Below are 26,259 nucleotides of genomic sequence, written 5' to 3'. Positions count from 1 at the left end.
TTCAATAGCGTTTAAAACCCATCTAAATTGGTGCAAAAAACCCCAACCCCTCTCCGTGCAGAAAGCCCTCAGCCGTCATCCTTCGCTGGCTTTAGTCTCTCTCTGCCTGTCACATCCATTCGGAAGGAAACTGACACCTCTCCCCTCAAATCCATTTCCAGCCGAATTCCCTCAGACCCTTTTCCTCTAATGCAAAGCGAGCAGCCGAGAAGATAACTTGGCTTCTCCCGTGTAATGAAATCTCCCTCCTCCTGCCTTTATCTTTCACCAGTTATAGATTTCAAAGGGCGGGGGAGAAACCCCTGATCAATCCTGTTCCTAGTGGTCGCGTTTTCCACGGCCGCAGCTTCTCATGCTATCGTTTACAACTGTGCAAAACGGGTGTGAAACGCCACCAGGCTGATCTGCCAGCAGCTCTCCGGAGCAGGGACTGTCTAGTTCTGTGGCTCCTGCGTGCTGTTAATAATAACTGGACACCGGCTCTCCACAGCCGTAAACGACAGCCCAAGAGGCAGGATGCTGGAGCAGATACTTTGCCTCTCTGATCCCTGCCCCAGCGTGTGGGTCAGTTGGGACGACAAGGGAACCGTGGCTTTTCTGCAGTTATGTGACCCCGCGCTCCAGAAAAGTGGCAGGCTTTGGGGGAGCGGTGGCAGGGGGGTTCTGGTACATGTTGATCTATGCACTAACCGGTAGGTTTTGGACAGTTCTTTTCGTCAGAGCCATCCCCACAATCCTTCTCTGAAACACAGAAACCAACCAAAAAACAACAGAAGACGGGCGAGTGGGCACATTGAAGACACAGAACAAAAAACACACAGCAACAGAAAACCGCCGCCGCCAGGCAGAGCCACACGGAGCTGGACAGACGGACACGGACGACAGGGGAACGTCAAACGGCCACAGGGGAGAGAGATCAGAAGCAGTGGATGGTGCCCGGTCCCCTCCCTGCAGGGGTTCTTTTGGGGGCTGGCTGGGCGATGAGAAATGCCGAGGCCCTGAGCTCCAATGCCCAGAAACTGCCCCAGCCCCCGGGCCGATGCCCGTGTTGTACGCTCAGGTAACACCCGAGGGCGGCTGAGCCGGCCCTGTGGAGGGGAGGCGGCTGGTTAATTACGGCCCTGGGAAAACAGTTTGCCACGAATCAAGGGATCCCTCTGCCTGCGTCTTCACCCAGAAACCGGCCCTGCAAAACCCCAGCAAACGCAGCCCCAGCTCCCCTGCCCGTAGCCCATGGCCTGCTCCGGGGCTGTTAGTTAAAATTAATGCTGCTGAGTCGTTATGGCGACATATATGAACCAGGGGAGCCCTGCAGCAAATCCCGTCTCCGGCCTCAGCACCCAAACCCGTCCCGCAATGCGCGGCTGCTCGGGAACTTGGCAGCTCCGGCCGGAGGCTGCGAGGCCCCGATCCCTGCATCCGCATCCAGACCCGCAGCTTCAACGGGGCGCTGCAGGAGGGTGCTCTGCCAGGCCGGGCCGGGCCTACGCTGGATTCCCCTGGGCCTCTCCCCAGCCCCGGCTAAAGCATTTCGCTGCCCCCCAACCTGTCTGCGCCTCAGAGCACGGGACAGGCTGCTTCTCCCCTACAAAAGTCTGGGGTCCGTATTACACTCCCTGACATGCACGCACCCACCCCCCTGCGTATACACCCACGCATTCACACCCTGCCACATGCATGCACCCCAGCACACAGGCCTACACACACGCTCCCACATGTATGTACACACGTGCATCACACAGCCACTTGCATGCACACCCACATGTATGCACAGCCACATGTATGCACGTGTGCACCGGACCAGCCACTTGCATGCACACGTGCATGCAAACCTACACACATGCACCCACACGTAGGCACACGCATGCAACAGCCACTTGCATGCACACATGCCTACACACATGGACCCACAGGTATGCACACACATGCACTAGACCAGCCACTTGCACGCACACCTGCATGTACACCTACACACATGTACCCACATGTATGCACACACATGCACCAGTCACTTGCACGCACACATACACCTACACACATGTACCCACACGTATGCACACATGTGCACCGCCCAGCCACTTGCACACACACCCACATGCACACCTACACACCCACATCCACACGCACGTGCACTGGACCAGCCACTTGCACACCCACCCGCACACCCACCTACACACATGCACACCTGCACTGCACACCCACGCACCCACCTGGGTCTGTACAATCCAAAAGCAAACGCGACCCCTAAAGATCAAGGCTGGCCTCATTCCCAAGCAGTTTCACCTGCCAAGGCCTCGGTCCAACCACGCTCGCGGCGGCCCTCGCCCTGCATCGCAGGGAAGATCTCTGGGGCGGGGAGGAGGACAGGGGAGGTGCCCAGGGCTCGCCGGGCAGTCAGTGGCAGCACCTGGACTGGCGCCCAGGAGGGCAGAATCCCAGCCTCGCCGCCAGCACCGTCGGAACTGACGCCCGTCCGAGCTTCGACTCTATCTGAGCCCCGCGTGGGCACCCTGAGAGGGGGTCGTGGGGTAGCCAAGGCCCGTGCTGCAGAGCACGTCCATTTCCAGCGCCAGCTAAGTCCCTATGCGTGGGGGCCCAGCGGGCGGATTCAGGTGCCCGGGAGGGGGGAGATCTGTGGCCGAAAGAGCACAAGGAATCCCCCACAGCAGCCTGTGCTCCAGCAGGGGCACCTCCTGCTTCTGATCTCCCCGTCGCCGCGTCGCGCCGCGCACGCCGGGCGTGGGGAGCTCACTCACCATTGTCGCATCTCCAGTTGATGTTTATGCAGCGCCCGTTGTTGCAGGTGAACTGGGTCAAGGGGAAGCAGGTGGGGTAAGCTGCGGGGAAGGAGGGAAGGGGCCCGTCAGTGCCGGGCCAGATCAGCCCCAGCCGCCGGGGATAATGGTGAAATAACCTGCCCAGCGTGGAGGGGCCTTTCTAGCCCCAGCAGCTACGGGGCGGCTCCCGAGGCCCCGTTACGCCCCACCGCACGTCGCCAGACCTGCTCCCACAATGCAGCTGGGTCTCTCCCTGCCCCTGCTGCAGACCCCGGGACGCCTGCGGAAACTGACGAACGAGCAACCGACAGACGGGAACCAGAGCCCTGTTAGCCCCTCCTGCCCCCCCACGCCAGCCAGTCCCCCGCCCTGGCGCCCCCTAGAGGGGAAAGGTCCCATCCCCCCACTCACCGCAGGAGGCTGACTCGTCCGAGCGATCCCCGCAGTCGTCGTCCAGGTCGCAGGTCCAGGAGATGGGGATGCAGCGGCCGCTGGCGCAGGAGAACTGGTTGGGGGGGCAGGTCCGGGCTGGGCATGGGGCAAGACAGACACAGGGCGTTTCAGTGAGCCTGGCGGCGCCCGGCTAAACGCCCGCGGGGGCAGGGGGAGGAGCTGAGGCTGCGGTGAGGGCAACTAATTACCGAGCCTGCAAACGAGGTCAGGCCTTGGCTTGCACACGGCCATGCCTGGCGCGAAGGCTGCAGCCCAGCTCGGAGGCCCAGCACCCTGCAAGGCTGCGTCCGCGGGGCGCTGGCTCTCCAGCCGCGGGCTCTGAGCTGCCCCAGGGACACAGAGGGGGGACGGACACACGGGCTCCTCACCAGAGCAGGTGGAGTTGGATTCGTCCTCGTTGTTCCCGCAGTCGTTGTCGCCGTCGCAGAGCCAGCGGTTGGGGATGCAGCGGTTGTTCTCGCACTTGAAACGGTCCGACGGGCAGGTGTGCTCGTCTGGGCGGGGGAGGGGAAGGAGACTCAGGACCCTGGGGTGCAAACCCCCTCCCGCCCCCCGCAGGCTCCATCTGAGCTCTAGGGAGCCGGGCTGCAAGCCCTCCTGGGAATTAGCCCCATTTGGGGAAACTCAGGCACAGAGAGGGGACGGGACTTGCCCAAGGTTACACAGGGAGACAGTGGCAGAAAATAGAACCCAGGAGTCCTGACATTTTAGCTGCCCCCCCGCAGCCACTAGACCCCACTCCCCTCCCAGAGCTGGGGACAGCCCCCCTGCTGTAACCACTACCTCCACCAGCTCATGAGCCCAGCACTGACTCTGGATTTCTCTGGGGAAGGAGCTGCTGGAGTGGGCGAGGGTCGGAGGCGGGGGGCGGCTGGGATGGCGGGGGGCGCACACTGTTCATCACAGTGGCCGAGGACGGTTTAACCCAGCTGGAACTCCCCAGACCCCCAGGCTCCTACGCACGGCAGAGCTCCGGCGCTTCGTCGCTGTTGTCCAGGCAGTCGTTGTCCCCGTCGCATTTCCAGCGCTCCTGGATGCAGCGGTTGTTCTTGCAGGCGAACTCCCCGGGCTGGCACTGCGGAGGGGGGACGTAGGACGGGTTGGCTGCCGAGGAGAAAGCAGGAGGGGGGTTGATTGTGACAAAGGCATTTTCCTTTGCAGCCGGCAGTGCATGGGGAGGCCTCCTGGGTTCCCCCCACTGCCCAGGGCCTCCCGCGTCGCTCCCACCAGCACGAGGGGAGGGTGAAACGCTCCCTGGCTCAGAGCAGCCGAGATTGACCCTTGTGGCACGAGGCCCAGGACGACGGGGATCCAGGTTCCCGGTCCAGGGGGCTTTGCTGTATGATGGCGCTTATGGGAGCTTTGTCCCCATTTCACAGGCAAGGAAACTGATGATGCAGCAGGTGAGCCGCAGAGCCAGGGAGAGAACCCAGGAGTCCTGGCTCCCCGCCCTGTGCTGGGACCAGGCTGCCTCCTCCTCCTCCCTGCCCACTGTCTGTGTCTGACACACGGGGAAACTGAGGTATGGAGCAGTCCTGGGACGTCTTCTGAGCCAGCTGGCAGCCCCGCTCTCTCTAAGGCGGGGGTGGACTCGGCAGCCTGCAGACCCCGAAGCATGGGGGGGGGGGGTTACTGCTAGTGGCCCCGCCCCCTAGCGATCACCGTGGCAACGTACCTTGGCAGGTGACGGAGTCGGGGCCCAGGATCTGGTCCTCGGCGCAGGCGCACTGCCGGCCCCGGGGGATGGCCAGACACAGGCTGCTGCAGCCCCCATTGTTGACCCGGCAGTCGTTGGTGCCCACTGCAGGGGCAAGGCAGGGCGTGAGAACAGCCGACGGGGGGGTGGGGGGGGGCTGCTGGGGGCTCAGCCCCTGGGGAAAACCGGGACCCACAACTGGGCCCAATTCAGCTGAGCTGCGCAGGGCCCCTTGCACGGTTCGCGTTCCGCTCCTCGGTGGGGCAGGTCCTTAGGGCATGCGGGGGGGCAGGACGGATGGATAGAGACAGACAGAGGGGAGGAGGGGATTCCATGGGGGGAGAGACAGATGAATATGTAGCAGATAGATAGATAGATAGAGGGGGTGGCTGGGGATGGATAGATAGATAGAGGGGGTGGATGGGGATGGATAGAGGGGGTGGATGGGGATGGATAGATAGATAGAGGGGGTGGCTGGGGATAGATAGATAGAGGGGGTGGATGGGGATAGATAGATAGATAGAGGGGGTGGATGGGGATAGATAGATAGAGGGGGTGGATGGGGATGGATAGATAGATAGATAGAGGGGGTGGATGGGGATGGATAGAGGGGGTGGATGGGGATAGACAGACAGACAGACGGGTGTGCATGGGGTTACATGGGTGGAGACAGAGGAATACGTAGGGGATGGCTGGCTGGATGGACAGATAGCTAGCTAGCTAAATAGACAGACAGACAGATGGGTGTGCATGGTGTTGCTGGCTGCAGAGGCAGAGGACTATGTAGGGGTGGATGGATAGCGACGGGTGGAGAGAGAACGGAAGGAGGGGATTGTTTCGGCTGGGGAGGGGGGTCTGATTCTCAGCAGTGCTGAGCACCCCCAACCCCACCCCAGACCTTACTGGTCTCCCCTGGGGTCTGGATGGAAGCGGGGCGCAAAGGAGGAATGCAGGAGAGAGATCAGGCTGCAAACAGTAACCAGGGAACCCCCTGGCTCCAGCCCCACGTCAGGCTCTTTCAGACAGGGCCCCCTCCCAGTATGGCCGGGACCTAGGGGCAGAGAGAGAAAGCACCGAAGTCCCAGCCAGTTCCCTCCGGCGCCTGCCCAGCGACAGAGCGAGGCCAGCGGGCTCCCCCCAGGGCCCAGCGCCGCCGTGCGGTCGATCGCACCATTTCACGCTGCCTGTGCACCAGCACAGGGCGACGGCGCACCAGGCCCTTTGCGCGCACGCACACGCACCCCGTACCTTGCTGCTGCTGGGCGTCGTACATGCGGATCTCGAAGATGGGCGGGCGCTCGTTGCGCAGCAGGGTGACGGCCTTGGAGGCCTGGTCCAGCCGGTAGATGCTGCCGCTCCGATACTCCGTCCAGAAGAGGAAGCTGCTGTAGTGGCAGAGCCCAAAGGCGTGGTTCAGCTCCGGGCCCTCGTAGACAATCTGCAGGGGGCGGAGAGAGAACATGGCTCGTCCTGGTCCGGGGAGCGGGGGGGGGAAGGAAAAAGGGGCAGCTCAGAGTGGGGGGGAGCCGGCCTGGCCCCCTTGCTGGGCACAGCAGAGGAGCAGGATTCTCAGCCCGAGGAGGCTGGGGGCTGCAGAGTGGACGGACGATCCAGGGACCAGCGAGATGGGACGCTGGGATCCGGAGCGCTGGTGCAGGAGACGGGGTGAGCCCCCCAGGAGGACAGCCCCAGCCCACGGACATTTTGTGAAGGGGGGGGGGAATCAGTGGGGTAAAATTATCCTTGAGTCCCTCCTGGCAAACGTGAGCGTAACGGGAAGGCCACGGCGGCCGGCCGGCCGGCGGGGAGGAGGGGGCGGCCGCTCGCCTTGCGCTCCGTGCCGTTCAGAAAGATCATCTCGATGCGGTCGTAGAAGGCGTCCACCCAGTAGAGGAGCTTGGCCGGGATGTCCAGGCTCAGCCCGTTCGGCCACAGCACTGTCTTGGAGGTGATGAAGACGTTGCGGTTGGAGCCGTCCATCCAGGCCCGTTCGATCTTGCCCCTCTTGCTGTCCTTGGGGTCCTCCTCCCAGTCGGTCCAGTACATCCAGCTGGGAGAGAGAGGGGTGTCAGGCAGCACGGCCTAGTGGGTAGAGCACTGGCTGGCGACGCAGGAAGGCCTGGATTCTATCCCCGGCTCTGCCGCTGGCCTGCTGGGTGACAGTGGCGCAAGACACTGCCCCGCTTTGTGCCTCAGTTTCCCCTCCCACCTTCAGTCTATTTAGACCGTGAGCTCCCCAGGTACGAGACCCGGACCTCAGCCAGGGCCTATAGCTGCTAAGACAGTTAACCAGGTCTCTGTCCCAAGCAGCGGCCACACGCCCCTCCCCAGCGGCACCGTGGGCGGGTATTTTCAGCGTGAATTCTCCCTCCCCCACAGCACCTCAGCACCAGCCCCGGGAAGACCTCTCCTGCCAGCCCCGTGAGCCCCGGGAAGTCGGCCCTCGGAGCCAGAAGCACATTCCCCTCCGTTAAGGGATGGAGGGCCCCAGGCAGCTCTCACCCCGTTCCCCGCTGAGAGCGAAGAGGCCAATGCAGGGGCAGACACCAGGACCCTGACCCACGTCGCTGCGTTCCCGGGTCAGCACCGGGCTGAGCAGAGGGGAGCCTGACGGGTCGTTTCATGCCACTGGCCAGGCCTGGCTCCAACAGGCCCAGCTCATCTGGGAGGGCTGGAGTCCTCTGGGGTCAGGGCCTCTGGCTGGCTCTTCCCACTGCCCCTGTTCCTCGGCGGGGGGGGGGGGGGGGGCTGTGTTTTGCAGGAGGAACCGCGACATCTGTCAAAGCCGCTGGGGCTAAATCACACACACACACACACACACACACACACACACACACACACACACACACACACACACACACACACACACACACACACACACACACACACAATCGCAGGGCCTCTCTGAACCGTTCCCACAAGCAGGACGTTCTGTGTGAGCGGCCAGGCGGCCTCCTCTCGCGGAGCATGGCACAGCCAGGGGGGAACAGCTGGGCGGGCACACCTGGGCAGAAGCAGGCACAGCAGGGAAGGACGGTTCCTCTCCCGCCGTGGGAATTGCCAGAGTGAAATTTTCTAGTCTGGGTCACGCAGCAGTTGGACTAGATGGTTGTGCCAGGCTCTGCACAGACCCCGACCGAGATCAGGGCCCCGTCGTGCCGGACACCGCACAGACCCCGGCATAGGTCAGGGCCCTGCACCCCCGGAGCCATTCACCGCCACCCACCCATTCAAGGGATCCACCACGATGGCCCTGGGGTGAGTCATCTTCCCTTCGATCAACATCTTCCTGGTCTGGGCGGCCTTCTCCAGCCGTGCCACGCTGATGGTCTTCTTGGGGCCGTCGTCCGTCCAGTACAGATTGTTCCCCATCCAGTCCACGGCGATCCCTTCCACGTTGTGGATGCCTGCGTGGGACAGAGAGCCCGACTCAGACACCCCCGCCAGCTGGACGGGGACGTGCCGGAGGCAGAGGGGCCAAGTGGATGCGACAGGCCCGTATGCATCCTGGCGCTTGCTTGGATAGCCCCCGAACAAAGCCCCAAGGAAAGGGCCTGGATCCAGCCCTACCCACGGGGAATCCCACCTGCAGCATCGCGCCGGGCCCGGCTCACCACCCTCCAGTTCCCATTCGAAGCCAACGGGTCCCTTCGGCAGTCCCAGGGCCCGTCACCTGCCTGGCCTGGGAGTGCTAAGCTGTGTCACGGTGCCCGGGGAGGGCTGGTACGCGACCGTCACTAACGCAAGCTATGACACTCCACCGGTGAGCTGGCCTGGCTTTACCGCTAGGCAGGAGATGCAGGCACCAAAACAGAAAAACCTGCTGTGTAGCAACCACTTGAGGGACCGAAATGAGTTGCTTAGCAGGAGCCCGTCCGCTAAAGGGGGTGCAGGATTTCGGGGCAGGTGGGGTGGTCTCCTAGCAACGCCAGATACATAATACAGGCTGGCTCCCCGGGCAGGTTTCCCTGAGGTTCCTCACGGTCATGCTCCAGGGCATGACCTGACCTAGCTGAAGGGTGGTCAGGAGGAAATGCCTCTGGCGGGCAGGTTAGCCCGTAAGCTGCAGGGTTTCAGCCCCCTCCCTCTGCAGCGGCTGGTGCTGGCCACTGCTGGGGGACAGGGCGCTCGGCTAGACGGACCCTGGTCCAATCCAGACCGGAAAGTCCCGTGCTCCTGGGACACCCGGGGGGCGGGGAAACCACCGCTGCAGCCTTCAGGCTCAGATCTGTCCGGAGCCACCTTCTTGGGGGGGGAGAAAGGAAGACGCACTGTCCCCCTGGCAATCCCGGGCCTGAGGCCAGCGCCCTCCCGGAGCCGGAGGGGGGGGGGTCCCCCGTTGCCTTCGCTGGGCTGTGTGCTGGGGCCCACCTGCACTGGCAGAGACCGAGGGCCGCCCCCCCGCTTGCCCGTACCATCTTTCAGGATGGTCTCGCGCTCCGTCCCGTCGATCTTCTGGCGCCCGATCAGGTAGCTGGTGGTGTCGGCGAAGTAGACGAAGCCCGTCTCGGCGTGGAAGTCCAGGGCCCGGGGATTCATCAGGTTCTCGATGGGGATCATGTGCTCATCCGGCACCTTGGCCCCCGTGTCCATGCCACGGATGATGCCAGGGCGACCCTTCCCGTACACCAGGAACAGCTCGTGCTCCGGCTCTGCAAGGCAAAGGGGGTGGGGTGGGGCCGTCAGCCCAGCGTGGCTGCTTCCGCCGAGGCTGGGCTGGACGGGCAGAACCAGGCCTGTTCCCCGCACGCGGGTTCTGAGACGCGCGGCGCTCCCGGCGCTGGGATTACGCATGCACACAGCAGCACCGTGCGGCCACCTGTCCCGCAGAGAGCGCGGGATCCCGGCCTGCAATGCTCCAGCTTGCACAGTGATCATCCTGATGCAAGGAAGCAACTGCCCAGGAGATTGGGGCTGAATGAAAGATGAGAGCAGCAATTCAAAACCCACTCATCGCCTGGAAGCCCCGCCCCGCTGGCAGGGGTCCGGCTTAGCCCCCCTGGCTCCAAGGGAGGGGGGATTTGCTCTCCAAGGAGGGGGATCGAGGACGTGGGCTGCAGCCCACTGAACCAGCTTCATCAGCGGGGACGCAAAGGAACCGACAGGCCTGTACCCCGTGAGACACCGGCTCACGCCGTTAGCGGCAGGCTCCGAGGCCTGTGCACTCTGGCGGACTGGCCCGACAGTCACCTGGAGTTTTGGGGAGCTGGGGAAGGTGCGCTGAAGGGGGACGATTCTGCCAGGTAACCACCAGAACGCTGAACCGACGCTAGGCCGGGATATTTTAGGATAAAATGTTGGCAAATGCTCAACTGCGAAGTTGCCGCAGCAACCAATCAACGTCTATGGTAATAAGTGCAAATGACAACTACGCTGACCTACAGGGTACAGGTGTGGAAACATTATTAGGGTGAGGAAGTTAACCACGGCCAGGGCAGGCTGGGCACATGAATGAATATCACGACAGCTCCCGGCTCCATCACCACTAAGGAATGAGCCGAGCTGAAGGAGGATCTCTGGGAGCGGAGCAGCTTTACGACAGACGAGCTCCAGGGAAGGCAGCGAGTTTGGACTGCACAGCGGGCGCAGGCTGGGAAAACTCCCACACCGCAGAGGTCACCGCACAGACCCCACCGAGTCGCCGGGCGGCTGTTTGATCCGGTACCGCCAGCGTCACCACAACGTGGCGCTGACCGGCACCAAACCGACGTTTTGCTCTGCGACTCGCAATCGCCCTCGATGTTAACAGCATGCAGGGAAACAAATCCACACGTCAGCAAATCCCTCGGAAACGTCCGCTGAAATCGCCCACAGCTCAGGACGAGGGCTGGGGTGGGGAACGGGAAATTGAGCAACACCCAGTGACTAATGTAATCGTGTTTTTCACTTTGTGGCTTTTCACAACGGATCCTCTTGGCTGCCCCGGCTGGATTCGAGGTTGTACGTGGCTAGGCTGCCTGGTGCTAACCACAAGCCAAAGGAGAGGTTCTGATCTCTAGTTGCCCCAGGAGGGGTTCAGGGGCCAGTACGATTCCCACCCCACAACGGGATGTCCTACCTCTTCCTAGAGCTCCTGGTCCTTGTGCTGGGAACGCAGAGATTCCTGATTTAAAACAACTAACAGAAACCCCCTCCCAGGGAGAAAGCCCGTTTTTGCAGCACCCCAGAGCAAAGGCTTTTCCAGACCTAGCTGCGTCATTGTTCTGTCGCACGAATCACACAACTGCACGCACGAATGGAGCTCTGCATGCACGATTGTGCAAGGAACGCCTGATTTGCATGCACAAATGCATGTGTTCTGCATGCAGCTACCTCTGAATGCACAAGTGCCCACTGGAGTCTGCTACTGCCTGATTTGCACGCGCAAACGGGAGTGTGAGCCATGCAGATACTGCCAGACTATCTGAACACTTCCCAATGTAACTGCCTTGCTCCCTCCCTTCCCAGCAGCTCACTGTGCCCCTTGCTCCTCCCCAGAGGAGCTGCAGTTTGTTCTCCTTCCCTAGCCGACCCCCTGCTCCGGCTCCTGGATCAGGAACTCTACTCACTTTTGCAAGACTTCCCATCGCTGCCCAAGCTGAATCCAGATCGGCACCGGCAGGTCCAGGTCTTGTGGCTGTTCCCGAGGAGGCAGATGTCGGAGCAGCCTCCAGGTTTGCCGAACTGGTCCGGTTCACAGGCGTGGCTCCGCACTTTAACGGCAAAGACCAAGGACCTGATTTAATGGCCGTGCATCGCCGTCTAGCCAACACCATCAACGCGCTTCCAGGGCAAAGCCGCGTGCCCTTGGAAACCTCATGCAGAACGGCCTGCCAAGCCGCAAGGAGGTGGCATAACATGAGGCAGAACAGCCTTGTGGTTACAGAACCGGGTTGGGGTTCATTCAATTCTCGCCTCTGCCGCCAGCTCCCTGTGTGAACTTGGGACAAATCACATCCCAGGTGACAACACTGCTCAGCCAGGGCACTCACGGCACGGCAGGATCATTCTCCCCACGCTATAAAGAGGGAAACTGAGGCACGGCAAGAGGAAGGGACTTGTCCAAGGTCACCCAGGAAGTCAGTGGCAGAGCCCAGGCCTCCAGTGTGCCAGCCCAGAGCCCCATCCACCAGGCAGCCCTGCCTCTTTCTTCTCCCGAGCCTGTCTGTTTGGACCGTGAGCTCTTTGGGGCAGGGATTCTCTCACACTACCCAGTGCGACCCCGATCTTCCAGACGCTCAATACCAGTGAGGACTGGCCAATTTCTGCAGCACTACCAAGCTGGCTTTTGCCAATTCCGCCCCCTGCCCGGCCGGGCGCCTCCAGCGAGCCAGCGTCGCACGGAGACCGGCTCAGATTGCGCCGCACTCCCCCACACCCAAATCCACGGCTTAGTTTTGTATTTTGGAAACCGCTGAGCGGGCCGGAGACGCTAAGAGGATTTTAAACTTGCAAATTGATTAACTAAAGGGAAGGCGGGGGGAGAGGGGGGCAATCCGCCCTCACTGGAGCTTTAACCACTCAAGGATTTCTAGCAAACAGGAGCATCAGGCATGGAAAGGTTAGCGCCGGAGAGGGGAGGGAACCAGCAGCCGCACACAGGGGCCATTAATATTTCAAGAGGCCTCATCTGCTCCATTTTCCTTCCCTCTTTTCCGTGAGATGGTAATTAATCAAGCCGGCCTGAGCCCCCGTCGGCGGAGCCGCTAGGGACAGCTGTCACTTCTCTCTCCTGGAGGGAGACAGCAGAGGGTGGAGACGCGCTGGAGGAGCAGCAGCCCATTAAAATAACAGCTCGGGCTAAGCTGCCCAGAGGAATGAAACACTCAAGAGTCCCGAGGGGGAGGCGCGTGGGGGCGGGAGCCCCACTTCTCTGGGAGCCCCAAGGGATGACGGCGCTGCTTGGTGCCTGAGTCCCATCCACAGACAGTGGCTGGGAACCTAGGCCAGCATCCACAAAAGTCTGGAGGCTCCTAAATACCTTCGTGGGTCTGGGCCCTAAGGTAGTTCTGTGCGGCATGTATCCTGCCCATACGGGGTCAGACAGGTGGAACAGTGGGTCCCGACCCCGTACGGGCAGGATACGGGATCGGATGGAGCAGGGGGTCCGACCCAGCACGGGCAGGATTCGGGATCGGATGGAGCAGTGGGTCCGACCCCGCACGGGCAGGATACGGGATCGGATGGAGCAGGGGGTCCGACCCCGCACGGGCAGGATACGGGATTGGATGGAGCAGTGGGTCCGACGCCGCACGGGCAGGATACGGGATCGGATGGAGCAGGGGTCCGACCCCGCACGGGCAGGATACGGGATCGGATGGAGCAGTGGGTCCGACCCAGCACGGGCAGGATACGGGATCAGATGGAGCAGGGGGTCCGACCCCGCACGGGCAGGCTTCAGGATCGGATGGAGCAGGGGGTCCGACCCCGCACGGGCAGGATTCAGGATTGGATGGAGCAGTGGGTCCGACCCCGCACGGGCAGGATACGGGATCGGATGGAGCAGGGGGTCCGACCCCGCACGGGCAGGATACGGGATCGGATGGAGCAGTGGGTCCGACGCCGCACGGGCAGGATACGGGATTGGATGGAGCAGTGGTTCCGACGCCGCACGGGCAGGATTCAGGATCGGATGGAGCAGGGGGTCCGACCCCGCACGGGCAGGATACGGGATCGGACGGAGCAGGGGGTCCGACCCCGCACGGGCAGGATACGGGATCAGACGGAGCAGTGGGTCCGACACCGTACGGGCAGGATTCAGGATTGGATGGAGCAGGGGGGTCCGACCCCACACGGGCAGGATATGGGATTGGATGGAGCAGTGGGTCCGACCCCGCACGGGCAGGATACGGGATCGGATGGAGCAGTGGGTCCGACCCCGCACGGGCAGGATATGGGATCGGACGGAGCAGTGGGTCCCACCCCCTATGGGCAGGATACGGGATCGGATGGAGCAGTGGGTCCCACCCCGCACGGGCAGGATACGGGATCGGATGGAGCAGGGGGTCCCACCCCGCACGGGCAGGATACGGGATTGGATGGAGCAGGGGGTCCGACCCCGCACGGGCAGGATACGGGATCGGATGGAGCAGGGGGTCCGACCCCGCACGGGCAGGATACGGGATCGGATGGAGCAGGGGGTCCGACCCCGCACGGGCAGGATACGGGATCGGATGGAGCAGTGGGTCCGACCCCGCACGGGCAGGATACGGGATCGGATGGAGCAGGGGGTCCGACCCCGCACGGGCAGGATACGGGATCGGATGGAGCAGTGGGTCTGTCCCCACATGGAGGGATACAGCACTAGATGGGGCACAGGAGTCGGCTCCTCCGTCCTTGTGAATCACGTCTAATTTCGGGCCGGTGCCCCTCTGCTTTCCTGGAACAATCACACTCCTTTTCCCCGTTGGCCTTTCAGGCACTTTGCTCAAAGAAATGAGCCAGGCCCGGGGGCAGCCCGAAGCCAGACGCCCCGTTGTCCCGTCCCAGCCCACCAGGAGAACTGACACGCCCTGCACCTTCGCTGGGCACGTCAATCACTCCCGAGGCTCCCAACCCCCGACGGGGAGGGAGGGGTTCGTTCCCGCACGCCGGTCCCTTACCTGTGGGCTGCCGGCGCTGGTGGTAGATATGCAGGGCTCCCCCCTTGTCCACCCTGGTGACCACCTGGTACTCGGTGCTGTTGAAGCGGTTCACCCGGATGACGCTGGTTTTCTGCTGGGCGTTGGCGTTGTCCGAGTTGGTGGCGTAGAGGTAGTTCTCGAAGACGGTCAGGCCGTAGAGATGCTCGATCTGAAAGCACCGCACCGGGGCGAGCGTGAGCAGGAGCGGAGCTCGGGATCCCCGCCTCTCGCGCCCTCTGAGCACTAGTGCAGGGCGTGGCGCTTAACGCAGCGGCCTCCGGGGCGCGATGGGAAACCACGCCGGTCTGCCCTGAGCAGACTAGGGAAAGGAGGCGGGTCGAGCCACGCGCGTGTAGGACCCCGCTCAGCACCAGAACTGGGTGGGAAACGGTTCTCCCGTCCCACCAGAATTTCCCAGATTTAAAAATAAAAAATTCCCTGTCCTGAATCAGCACGAAAATATCAAAATCTCAAAACTTTTCCCAAATCACCAAGCTAAATCTCCCCCCCCCCCCCACGTATCGGGTTCAATCTGCCAATTTCAACCTTCCAAAAAAACCAAACTCCTCGTTTCTTTGGTAGAAATTAACTCAAACTGCTAAAACCAAACAGGCTTTTTGAGCCTTTGCTTTGAAAATGTTTGGCCAGTTTGGAAACTTTGTTTTTCCCCAAAAAACGTTTCGAACTGGGAGATTCCCTGGACCTGCCCCGTTCCCGCAAACAGTTCCTGTTCCCACAAACTGGGCTTTTCTGATAAAACTGCTTAGTGGGAAAATTCCCAGTGGGCTCGACTGAGCAGTGAGCACAGACAGGGCTGGTCCGTTATGGTTCCATGCCCGTTAAGGACCCGCGACGGTGCCTCGGCGGCACACTGGGGCCTCACCGAGGTCTCACTGGTTGCTACACTAGGGATGTTGCTAGAAGGTGCCGGGTAACCGTGTGTATGGGGAGCAGGGGTATTAACCCAGCCGGCATCGCCGCTTCCTGGCCTACAACTCTTGTTCGCTACCATCTTCCAATCCTCATCTAGCCACAGCCGCCGGGTTCAAGAGCGGCTCGCGTCTATTTAGCTTAAAGCTGCTCCTACTCGACTTCGGCTACACTTGCCTTAAACCAGAATCAGAGACTCCACACAGCCGGGAGCACCAGGGGTTTCAAAATCGCTTCGTTCAATGAATGCAGTGCTCCCGTGCCGGCACACGCCCCCCGGGGCCAGAAGCCGAAACCTGCCTTGTCACTGCAGGGCTCTGTTTAGGAGCGAGGTCCCTGACCCGGCCAGCGGGGGTATCGAACGGAAGCAAGAGCCGGGGGAAGCCCGTTGTACAGCGCCCGGCACAGGGCTGGGGCACCCACTAAATAACAGGGATCACATGCACAGCTCTGATCTCCAGGCCCCACTCTCTGGCTGGCGTGCGCTCACCAAGATGCCCTGGATGATGGTGTGCCGGTTCTTGCCCTCGTAGTCCACCACCTCGATGTAGTCCAGGTAGGCGTCGGCCCAGTACACCAGCCGGCTGACCAGGTCCAGGGTGATGCCGTGGGGGAAGACGATCTTGCTGTCCACCAGCTTGGTGCGGTTCTGCCCGTCCATGTCGCAGCGCTCCACCTTGGGGATCTGCCCGTAGTCGGTGAAGAAGACTTTTCTGTGGGTGGAGGAAAGGGGGGACGTGAGAGCTCAGAGGATGGGGGTGAGAGTCTCCACGTGAGCTCAGGTCCACAAGCACCCACCCACGCACCCACACACACACCCACGCACCACTTGCTGCGATTACAAAAGCGTTTATTAGCCTGCTTGCAGGAGGAAGGAAAACTCAGGACCTAACCACAGGTAAGGAACTTACCAGCTGGGGTCCCTGTACCCAGACGCAGCCACATTGCCGGCTGCAGGACTTAGCTGGAGGTCCCAGGACTGCGAGGCCACCAGCCTCAGGCAGGCAGCCGATGGGCTCGTAAGACACGCAGGGCCCGGCTCCCAGCCGCTCAGTCACAGAGGCAGCTCCGCCGGCTGCAGCCCGGCTGTGCCGACGCATTCTCCCTGCAGCACCAAGAAGCCAGGCCCGGCTGCAAGGGAACCGGAGCAGGATCCCGGCGACAACCCCACAGAAGCTGAGACACGGTGGGTGAGGTCGTATCTTTTATTGAAGCAAATTCCACTCACGAGAGAGACCAGCTCTGGAGCGACACGGAGCCCTGCTCGAAAGCTTGTCTCCTCCACCAGCAGACGCTGGTCCAACCAGCTAGATCCCCTCCGCTACCTTGTCTCTCTTGGTCAAACTGTGCGAGCTAAGACCATTTTACAAACACGCCATGTGCGTCAGACAGGCCGCCGGGGCGGAGAAAGACACAGGCCTACGAGGACGACTTGCACAGAGCTCTTGGCGTGAGCGAGAAAAACAGGGCGCTCAGGCCAGGCGTAACCAGCTTGCGTTAGCTAAACCCCAGCACTTTCCCGAGCGCACTCGGAGGGTAGCAGGATTTGAGCGGCTCTGGGTTGCTCTGCCCTTCTGGAGGCGCAAGGAGATTGCACTGAACAGCTGTTCTTTAAACGTTGCAGAGGGATATGCAGCCCAGTCTCAGCACAGGGGGCTGGACTAGATGATCTCGCAAGGTCCCGTCCAGCCAGACATTGCCATGGTTTTATAATGTGGCAACAAGAGTCGGCCAGAGCTGTGTCCGGCCCCAGTTCACGCTGCCCCCTGGCTGGCCAGAACCCTGCATCCCAAAATTCATCGATTCCAAGACCAGGAGGGACGATCATGCATAGATTGTGCATAACTCCTGGAGCAGGTCGCCAGTCCGGAGATCCCCCTGGCTATGCATCCCAGGATGGGTTAGGTCTTTGAGCAGCAGCGTCCCATTAGGCGCTCCTGTTCAGCTGATTTTCCACCCCCCCACCCCCCAACGCACACACACACACACTATTTCAGAGTCACCGCTTCCCAGGAGAGTCTGCATTCGGTCTCTGCAGCCTCGGCCAAGCAGGACAGCAAGTCCACTCAGGAGGGTTACTCTGCACCAGCTGCCGGCCAGGCCTCGCTAGCTCGCATTAGCTGAGCCCACCTGCACCCCTGCCGCGTCTCCTCCTCTAAACAAGGCCTGACTCGAAAAGCCTGGAGACGAAAAGGGGCTGGGAAAAACAAGCCTCCTTTGTAGCCGATATTTTGTTTAGTCAAGGTGAGCCCGCCGGGGAATGCACGTGGCTGGAGTTCACACGCGTGTGCGCAGAGTCCATGGCAGGATTACACACACGCCACGTGGCCAGATTTCACACACTATTCCATTTCTGCCCACGGCAACGCCTTCCACTTCTGCTCTCGTTTTTCTCTGCAGCTACCAAGCACACGGCCAGCCTGGTTGATGACTCAGCGTCACCAGACCAGCTCCCCGGCACACAAGATCTCCCAAAAGGCAGCTGCTCGGAGGGCCGTTACCTGAACTGAACACAGGATGTAAAGCTCTGTGGAGGGAGCGACATTCACCCTCCACTGGGGATGTGACACATCTTAGTTCCTGAAAACTATTATGGAGACAGCGCAATCCTGCTGAGAGTGGCAGCTCCATACTGCATGGGTCAGCGGCTTCACGTACGAGAGGGCTAAGAACTGAGACGCCAGCAGCAAATGTCCCGGCACGACGGGGACGCAGCCTCGCTGATGAGGAACCTCAGCCCTTGCCGCGGGGTTAAAATGAGTGGAGTTTGCCAGGGCTAAAAGCAAGATCAGCCCCCAGCTGGACCCCCTCAGGGCAGAGAACAGGGAGGGGTCACAAGTCTCTGTCTCCGATGGGCGTTTGAAGCCGGGGGTCTCAACCTTTTTCTTCCCGAGGCCCCCACAACATGCTGTAAAATCTCCACGGCTCAGCTGGTTTTCTGCATGGAAAAGCCAGGGCCCACGTTCAGGGGCCACAAGCAGGGCAATGGCCCAGGGCCCCGTGTCACAGGGGGCCCCCCAAAGCGAAGTTGCTCAGGCTGAGGCTCCAGCCCCGGGCAGAGGCTCGGGGCCCTGGGCTGCCGCCCTGCCCAGCAGGGCTTTGGCTTTCTGCCCTGGGCCCTGGCGAGTCTAACACCAGCCAGGCTTGGCGGACCCCCAGGGGGCCCCGGGCCCCTGGCTGAGAACCGCTGGGTTCAAGGACCCTGGCTATAGAAGACGGCAATAAAAACACCAGGTGAGGTTTGCTGACATTCCCTGGCCTGGACTGAGATCAGGCCTGAATTCCCAGCTTTGCCGCAGACTCGCCGGGCGACCTGGGGCCAGTCTCTTGCTCCCCCCAGACCTGCCTCCCCGTCTGTGAAATGGGAAGAATGAGCCCCCCGGCCACGAAGCCCTGGGCTAGCGTGACCATCGCTCGCCCTGCGTCTCCGCCACGCCCGGCACAACCAGGCCCCGATCTCAGCCGGGGCGGATGAGAAACACCCCGGGAAGGACGGAGGAGGTTCCCCTCTGGGTGAGCCGTGCCCCTGGCTGGACTGACCAAGGGGCAGCACCATGGTTTCCTATTGGTTTGTCACGGTCCCAGGTCAGGTACCTCGGCCCAGCTGGCCTCCACGTCCCCCCTCTTACCCCATGGCCGGGTCCAGCGCGATGCCCTTGGGGTTGTACAGCTCCAGGTCGAGCAGCGTGACGCAGGTGTCCCCGTTCCTGTTGCAGACGAAGATCCGGTCGTCGATGTCGTCCACAAAGTAGAAGTTGCCGGTGAGCCAGTCGATGGCCATCTGCTCTACGTCTAGGGCGGGACAAAGGCGGGTTAGGCGGATGGCGAGCGCTGGGGAGCCGGGCGCGCCGGGAAATCACAACCACTGGGAGCTGAGCCGCTCTGCAAAGCCGGCTGTGATTTCGCAGCCCCCCCAAGGAGAGGAGCGCAGGCCTCTGCTATGGGCACTGAGCCCTTGGAAACCTGGGTCTGGGCTCTCTGGGAAATCACACCCCGAGGGTTTGCAAACCAACCCCCTGGCTGGCATTGCCTGGCCCCCTCCTTGGCTGACTCAGCAGAGGGACCAGCCTCCTGCTTTCACCCCCTAGCTGGGGCCGGGCAAGACCCAGAGAAACAGAGGAAATGGAATGTGGGGAGGGGGGAAGGGGCAGGGAACAGAACAGGGAAAGAAGAGAAACGACGATGAGAAGGTAGAGCAGAGAAGCCTAGAGAGGAGAGTCACCCCATTTCCACTGGGAATCTCTAAGCCACCTAAGGGAGTCAGGCCCCAACTCCCGCGGGCCCTAATTCCCCTAGGCCCCTTTGGAAACACCACCCAGCCCCCAGCTCGGTGTGAGCCGAGCAGCTCCCAATTCCACGCTGCCCCTCCTGGGTTCGGGTCTGACCGCTGCCGGGGCACGTCCCAGGATTAGTGGGAGAGGGGTTTCCAACCCCAGCGACGGGCGACATCCAACACACACGCCGCTGCACGTCCCACGCCCTCCCCCTGCCGGCGAGAGAGGGGGGAGAGCCACAGGAAATCGTCCAGGCGCTGGGTGCTTTCGAAAATCTGGCCCTGTCCGAACCCCTGCTGCCAGCCCACGCCTCTCCCCAGCTCCGGCTCATTCTGGGGGTGTTTCTAAATCCGCAGGGTTCACACGCAAGCGATGCCTTCCCCTTCTGTGGGCAGGGTGATTACCGTAGTGGCCAGGCGCTGTATCCACACATGGCAAGCAAGGGGGCCTGCCCTGGAGAGCCTGCATGCGAAACACACAAAGGCTGGGAGGGGAAACTGAGGCACAGAGAAGGGAAGCAGCTTGCCCAAGGTCTCCCCGCAGAGCTGGGCCTCCTCATTGCCAGGCCAGAGCTGCTGCCCCTAAACCACGCGGCCACCCCGAACCTCCAGTCCTACCCCTGCTGTGCACCGACAGCACATACAATCAGCTCCTTGGTCACATGCTCCAATGCTCCCCTTTATCCCCCGCCAGCCGGGGTTCTACCATCCCCTCGCCGATCTCGCCCCTCTCCAGGAGGTTGCAGAGAGCTTGCTGCGGGGGTGACTGCTCCACAGCTCTCCAAGTGTCCCCGTCCGTGATTCCTGCTGGGAGGGGTTGCCAGCACTTTGGAGGACAGGATTAGATTCAAAACGCCCTCGACACAGAGAAGTGGCGAGGGGGTCGCACTGCTGCGAAGGCGCCGCGGGGCAGAGCGGCTCACAAATCGAACACGAGTCAGCAGTGCGAAGCGGTTGTGAAAAAGGCTCGTGTCATCCCAGGGTGTGTGAACGGGAGCGTCGTGCGACAGGCCCGGGCAGTAACTGTGCCGCTCGACTCGGCCCTGGGGAGGCCTCAGCTGGAGTCTGGGGCCCATTCTGGGCCCGCACGTTACGCGAGAGGTGGATAAATTAGAGGGTCCAGAGGAGAGCGACAAAAATGAGCAAAGGGTTCGAAGCCCGGAGCTCTGAGGAAAGGCTCAAAACCCTGCACAGGTTTTGTCTTGAGAAAGGAACCCGAGGGGGGGCCTGAGAAAAGGCTTCAGATCTGTTCAGGGCTGTTCGAACGGGGCTGGGGATTAACAGGGACAGGTCGGACAGACTCCTGCCAGGACTGGTTGAGACGGACTGGGCCCTGCCTCAGCGTGGGGGGCTGGACTGGACGACCTCCCGAGGTCCCTGCGTTTCTCTGACTCTATTCAAAGCCCCACACGTGGCAGACAAAGGAGCACGGCTGCTCCCGTGCAGGGTTACAGGCCTGTGCAAAGGAGAGCTCTCCAATGGGTTTCAAGGTCACAGGCGGGACAGCGCTGCACCGAGGGGAGAAACGGCTCGAAAAGCCGCAGCCGGGGAGCAATCTTCCAGCAAGGGGCGCATTCAGCGCAGCACACAGCCGGGGCTCGGGGGGCGCTGTGCGGCCGGCAGCGTGCCCGGGCTCCCGCAGGCAAGGCAAGGCGGGAGGCAGAGGGGAACCGTGTGGCGTTAATCCGCCCGAGGAGCCGATGCAGGTGAGAGTCGGAACCTGGCACGCCGGGTTTAAGGAGCTGATTAAAGAAAAGAAAGCCCCTTAAATCGGATAAACTCAACGCACCCACATTCCTCCCCTGCGAACAGGTCAGCGTTCCATGGAGCTGGCTTAGGGGGCCAGGGCGGCCTGGTGCAGAGAATTGTCTTCGTTTGACAACCCTCGTTCTCTCTCTTTTCGGGGGGCGGGGTTTTGTGATCTAGCATGTAGGATACTGGGCTGGCAGGCAGGACACCTGGGTTCTATCCCAGCTCTGAACTGACCTGTTCTCTGAGCCTGATTCCTAGGCGCTCGCTGATCTAACCACTAGACGCCATTCCCCTCCCAAAGCTGGGAACCGACCCCAGGAGTCCAGGCTCCCTGCGTTCCCTACACTCCAACCACTAGACTCTCCTCCCCTCTTAAAGTGTGAAAGAAAACCCAGGTGTCCTGGCCAAGCTGTCAGGGGAAGGGGCTGAATGTGACAACTTTTGGGGTTTGATCCTATCTCTGGGAGGGGGAGAGCGAAAAGCACCCAGAAGTCCTGGATCCCAGCCCCTTCAGCTGGCCGTTCTCTGTCCTGTCTACTGCGACGGTGAGCTCTTCAGGGCAGGGACTTTCTGCTACTCGGTGTTTCTTAGACCCTCTGTAGCCTTTTTTTTTTTTCTTTCTTAACATGAAACATCTCCAAAGTGAGTAACTGCTTTGTTCAACTCCCAGCAGTGTGTAAGGAAGGCTGAAAATCTCATTAAAAAACAAACCAAAAAACCCAGACAGATGCAAAAGTTCCATTTACAGACACTTAAGCCAGAGGTGGCCCAGTGAGGGCCGAATGAATCAGTCGCCTGCTGCCCCCTCGGATAGCACCCCCGCGTCTGCAACCCAAACAGCAACCAGCCAGGGGCGAGGGTCAATTTACACAACCCACCGCTAGCGAGGAGCGGGAAAGGCTCTGGAAATATTTCTGGTGACCGGTAGGAAGGTTTTTACTCCAGCCACAAAGACAGTGCCAAGACTGACGCAAATCACGGCAAAGCGTCGGCTCCCGGCTTCTAACCACTTCCTCTCCAGCCCCCGAGCGGATGGTGCTTGAGCGAATCTCAGATAAGGCCAAACAGGCCGACTGTGCCCAGCACCAAGGGAGGAGAAACTCAGCTCAGCCGCAAGGACCAGGAGACCCTTAGGTACCGAGAGGGGAGAGCAAGGCAGCAAAGGGGGGGAGGGGGCCAAAGGACAAAACTCCATCAGTAAAACAGCATCCGCCTATTGTCTGGTGCAACCAGGGCGGTTCCCACAGCTTTCCATGGTGAAAGGGCAGCCGGCACGTCCGTGTGCACCCAGCCTTCGGGGGCCAAGCCGGGGGCAGGCCTTCCCCGCGAGAGCTGCTCAAGGGGACACTGCGGATAGAATCCACCTCGGCTGAAACGCTGGGGGCAAGCGGGGAGTTGCTCAAATACCACAGTGACGGTCACCATAGACAGAGGGGGTGGATGGGGATAGATAGATAGAGGGGGTGGATGGGGATGGATAGATAGATAGATAGAGGGGGTGGATGGGGATAGATAGATGGATAGATAGCTAGAGGGGGTGGATGGGGATGGATAGATAGAGGGGGTGGATGGGGATAGATAGATAGACAGACAGACAGACAGACAGAGGGGGTGGCTGGGGATAGATAGATAGACAGACAGACAGACAGAGGAGGTGGATGGGGATAGACAGATTTATAGATAGATTCTTTCTGCTAACGTAAGGCCTGTTGATGAGGGTCACCACTTATAATCTGACAGGAACTTCCATCCGTCCATCCATCTACCCATCTCCATCCTCTCTATCCATCTAGCTTCCTCCACACATCCCTACATCCGTGTCTATCATTCTACCCCATATGGACCCATCCATCTATCTACAGGCCACTGCCACCAGCGTTGGTCCCTTTGTGCTCCCCTGCCCGTCTGCCTGTCTCCACCTGCTGCCTCTTGCCTTCTCCTTCGGCTGTGAGCTCTCCGGTGCAGGGACCCCGGAGTTTATACAGCACCTCGGGCTGTGGACTGCTGGCCCATGACGGTAACGCCACCGACCCATCAATGCCTAGACCTGGCTCTCCATCGGGGCTTAGCAACCTACCCTCCCCCCTTACAGACCCTCACAATCTAGAGGAGCTTTTTCAAGAGCCCCCCTGCCTGTGGGCACTCGGGATGCCAGGGACCCTGCGTTTGGAAGTTCCCTCGCCCACCCATTGCGTGACACCATCCAGCTCCAACGACCTAAGAACCATCTTCCCCTCCCCAGCCAGTTGCATCGCAGGCAGGGCAGGCCCCTGGCGGCGATCCTAGGACACCTGGCCCTTGAATACGACCCGACTCACTGCAAATAACGTGCGGAAAAACCTCCCCACTGCTGGGCAAACGGCAGCATGAGATTTTCCGGCCGGAATCCCCCCGCGTGTAAATCGCGGCATTCTGAGCTGCGGCCAGGCAGCGGGGACCTGCCGGCAGCTGGGTGGATTCCAGCAGGAGCGGGGGGCTCACTGCAGCATACCGGAATTGAGGGGGACAGTATCTCTTTAAATAGTCTGCGGACCTTGTAGCAAGGTCTCATTTTCTTCCCTTCAGAAGCCACCAGAACCCAGCCTGGGCCGCAGGTAGCCAGGTCCTGTATATAAACACTGGGATTCGAGGAGGGGCCTTCAGATTTCATACGTTGAGTACAGAGCAAAGACATAGCAGAACCGAGGTCGGGGCCGGCCAGCGCTCCCCACCCTTCAGCTGGGTCACCCATTGCCAGGGCGGCAAGACCTGCTCACGCTGGAAATCCAGGCTCCTTTTAACGACTCGTTAGTGGCTGATGCAGACCCGAGGGGTCCAGACACACCAGTGGAAGAAGGCGTTTTCGGTGCAACGTGCAACATCTGTTATTAACCCTTTATAGTCTGCAGCCTGGTCATAAAAAAATCCTCAACATACAGGGTGGCCACATGATCTTACTTCACAGAAGCCAGGAGCGACCAGGCCCACGGGGACAACGAGCGGGTGGCATTCCTGGAGACGCAGGCCGGGCAGCGGCTGCTGCATCATGTGTCACTGGGCACAAGCGCTGCTGCGAGGGCGGAGGCCGAAAGATACAAAATCTGCCCTAACCGGCCGGTGGCTGGATCCTAACACACACAGATGGACGAGGGGGAGACGGGGTGGAAGGGGAACGAGACGGGCTTGTTTCGGGGGTGCCAATTCTCCGCCGCAGCACGGGTGACTCTGGGCAAGCCACGCCCCTCCCGTAAGACGGGAGACTGAGCCTTCTATCTCTCACCGCTTGGTCCCTCTTCCAAGGTCTCCGGGGCTGGGCTGTCTCGCCCGAGCCGGCCATACAGTGCCCAGCTGTGAAATGAGACTGATCCCAGCCCGAGGCCGGGCACTGCATCGCATGGCCCTGGGACGACGCCCTTCAGACCAAAAAACCTGCTCTGCGGCTGCAACATTGCCAGGAAACTCCCGACAGGCGCGTCAGGCCAGGCTCCGGCTGCGGCTAATCTCACCCACCATCGCCCTTTCAAGCCACTGGCTTCCGGCACCGCAGTTTCATCCCCCCGCTGAAGGCTGAACGGCCAAAGCAAAGCACACGCCCCCACTGCCGCGCCGGGAGGTGACACGGGCCTACCCCGCTCTGCCGGTTCGGGGCATGCCCTGGGAGGGCCACTAGCTGCTCTGCTAAAAGCCAGTGTCACTTGGTGCTCCTGGTTTCCGGGGAGGGGAATAATTAAGGAATTGGACCATCACTTTAATATCTCCATGCTGCTGAGTCATCCAGTTCGACCCTGGCGCGCTCCCCTCCCTCCTCAGCTGTGACCCCACCGACCCCTGGGGGGAGCTGCATTCCTCCAGCATCTGTCCAGCTGCCCGACCCAGGCCGTCCATACTCCTCCCGTCCCCCGCAGCGCTGATTCATGAACATCTGACCAACAGAAGGGAGTGGGGAAGAGACCCACCCGCACGGTTTTGGGGGGGAAAGGGCCTAGCACACGGATTTAGAATGGGAGCTTTCTGGCCCCCGGCTCCGTTCCCTGAGTGAGAGTCACAGGACCGGTGCAGATGGAGAGAGAGAAAAACCACACATACACGTTACAAAGAACGAAGCACGAAGGTTTATCACCCCCATCTTCTGGAACCTGCCTGCAGCGACTCCGGGAGGACATCAGAAAGGACAGGACGTCAGGGATTCTTCCCAGCCTGAAACCCCCCACGCCCCGCTGGCTGGCGGAAAAGGACGCGTCGATCAGTCAGGTTACATCTACAATCAGGGGCGCGTCTCTGATCAGCTGCTCTGACCCCCCACGTGGCACGGGCCTGGCCCAAGCTGGGGTGGCGCCGGCCTTGGCGTGAAGAGAACTGGATTCTGCTCCCAACTCTGCCACTTCCCCTCTGCTCCTCTCCCACCCGTCCAGTTAAACGGTCAGCTCTGCTGGGCAGGAATTCTCTCGCTCTCTGGGCACGTACAGCTCCTAGCACCATGGGGCCAGATAGGGGCATCTTTAGCTACTACAGGAATAATACAAGAGCAAAGAGGACTCGTGCCCTGCAAACTGCAAGGAGTCTGGTCTCAAATGCAACTCGCGTCTCAAGCTGCAGCTGGTTCGGAATTCCTGGGCATTCTTGCTGTCAGCGGCCGGGAGAAGCTGCGTGGATGCAGGCCGGCCAGCGTCTCCCGGGCTGTATTTTTGCAGCTGGAAAGCATTACGCTTCCTCAAAGGCTTTTGTTTTTCAAACTGCTCCTTTTCTCCCCTCCCCCTGCTTGCCGGAATCCGGATTTTTACCATTATTATTCTTACA

The 26,259-nt window shown here is 61.0% G+C and overlaps 1 protein-coding gene across 2 annotated transcripts in view; it reads right to left on the bottom strand.

Moving 5' to 3' along the window:
• The window catches only part of LRP1 (LDL receptor related protein 1), a 172,756-nt gene that overhangs the window by 59,608 nt on the left and 86,889 nt on the right, over window positions 1–26,259 (bottom strand). For both annotated transcript variants that reach the window (XM_039514552.1, XM_039514553.1), the window contains exons 7-19: window positions 19,088–19,250; window positions 15,949–16,171; window positions 14,508–14,697; window positions 11,475–11,618; window positions 9,342–9,578; window positions 8,153–8,333; window positions 6,754–6,976; window positions 6,175–6,364; window positions 4,906–5,031; window positions 4,194–4,334; window positions 3,599–3,724; window positions 3,189–3,305; window positions 2,757–2,837 (exon numbers count right to left, since the gene is read on the bottom strand). In XM_039514552.1, coding sequence (XP_039370486.1) covers window positions 2,757–2,837; window positions 3,189–3,305; window positions 3,599–3,724; window positions 4,194–4,334; window positions 4,906–5,031; window positions 6,175–6,364; window positions 6,754–6,976; window positions 8,153–8,333; window positions 9,342–9,578; window positions 11,475–11,618; window positions 14,508–14,697; window positions 15,949–16,171; window positions 19,088–19,250 — 2,142 coding nt within the window. The remainder of the gene's footprint in view (window positions 1–2,756; window positions 2,838–3,188; window positions 3,306–3,598; window positions 3,725–4,193; window positions 4,335–4,905; window positions 5,032–6,174; window positions 6,365–6,753; window positions 6,977–8,152; window positions 8,334–9,341; window positions 9,579–11,474; window positions 11,619–14,507; window positions 14,698–15,948; window positions 16,172–19,087; window positions 19,251–26,259) is intronic.

The sequence above is a fragment of the Mauremys reevesii genome, linkage group 25 (genome assembly GCF_016161935.1).
Source record: "Mauremys reevesii isolate NIE-2019 linkage group 25, ASM1616193v1, whole genome shotgun sequence".
NCBI lineage: Eukaryota > Metazoa > Chordata > Testudines > Geoemydidae > Mauremys > Mauremys reevesii.
Note: the sequence above shows the minus strand (reverse complement) of the source record. Positions and strands in the feature narration are given on the sequence as shown.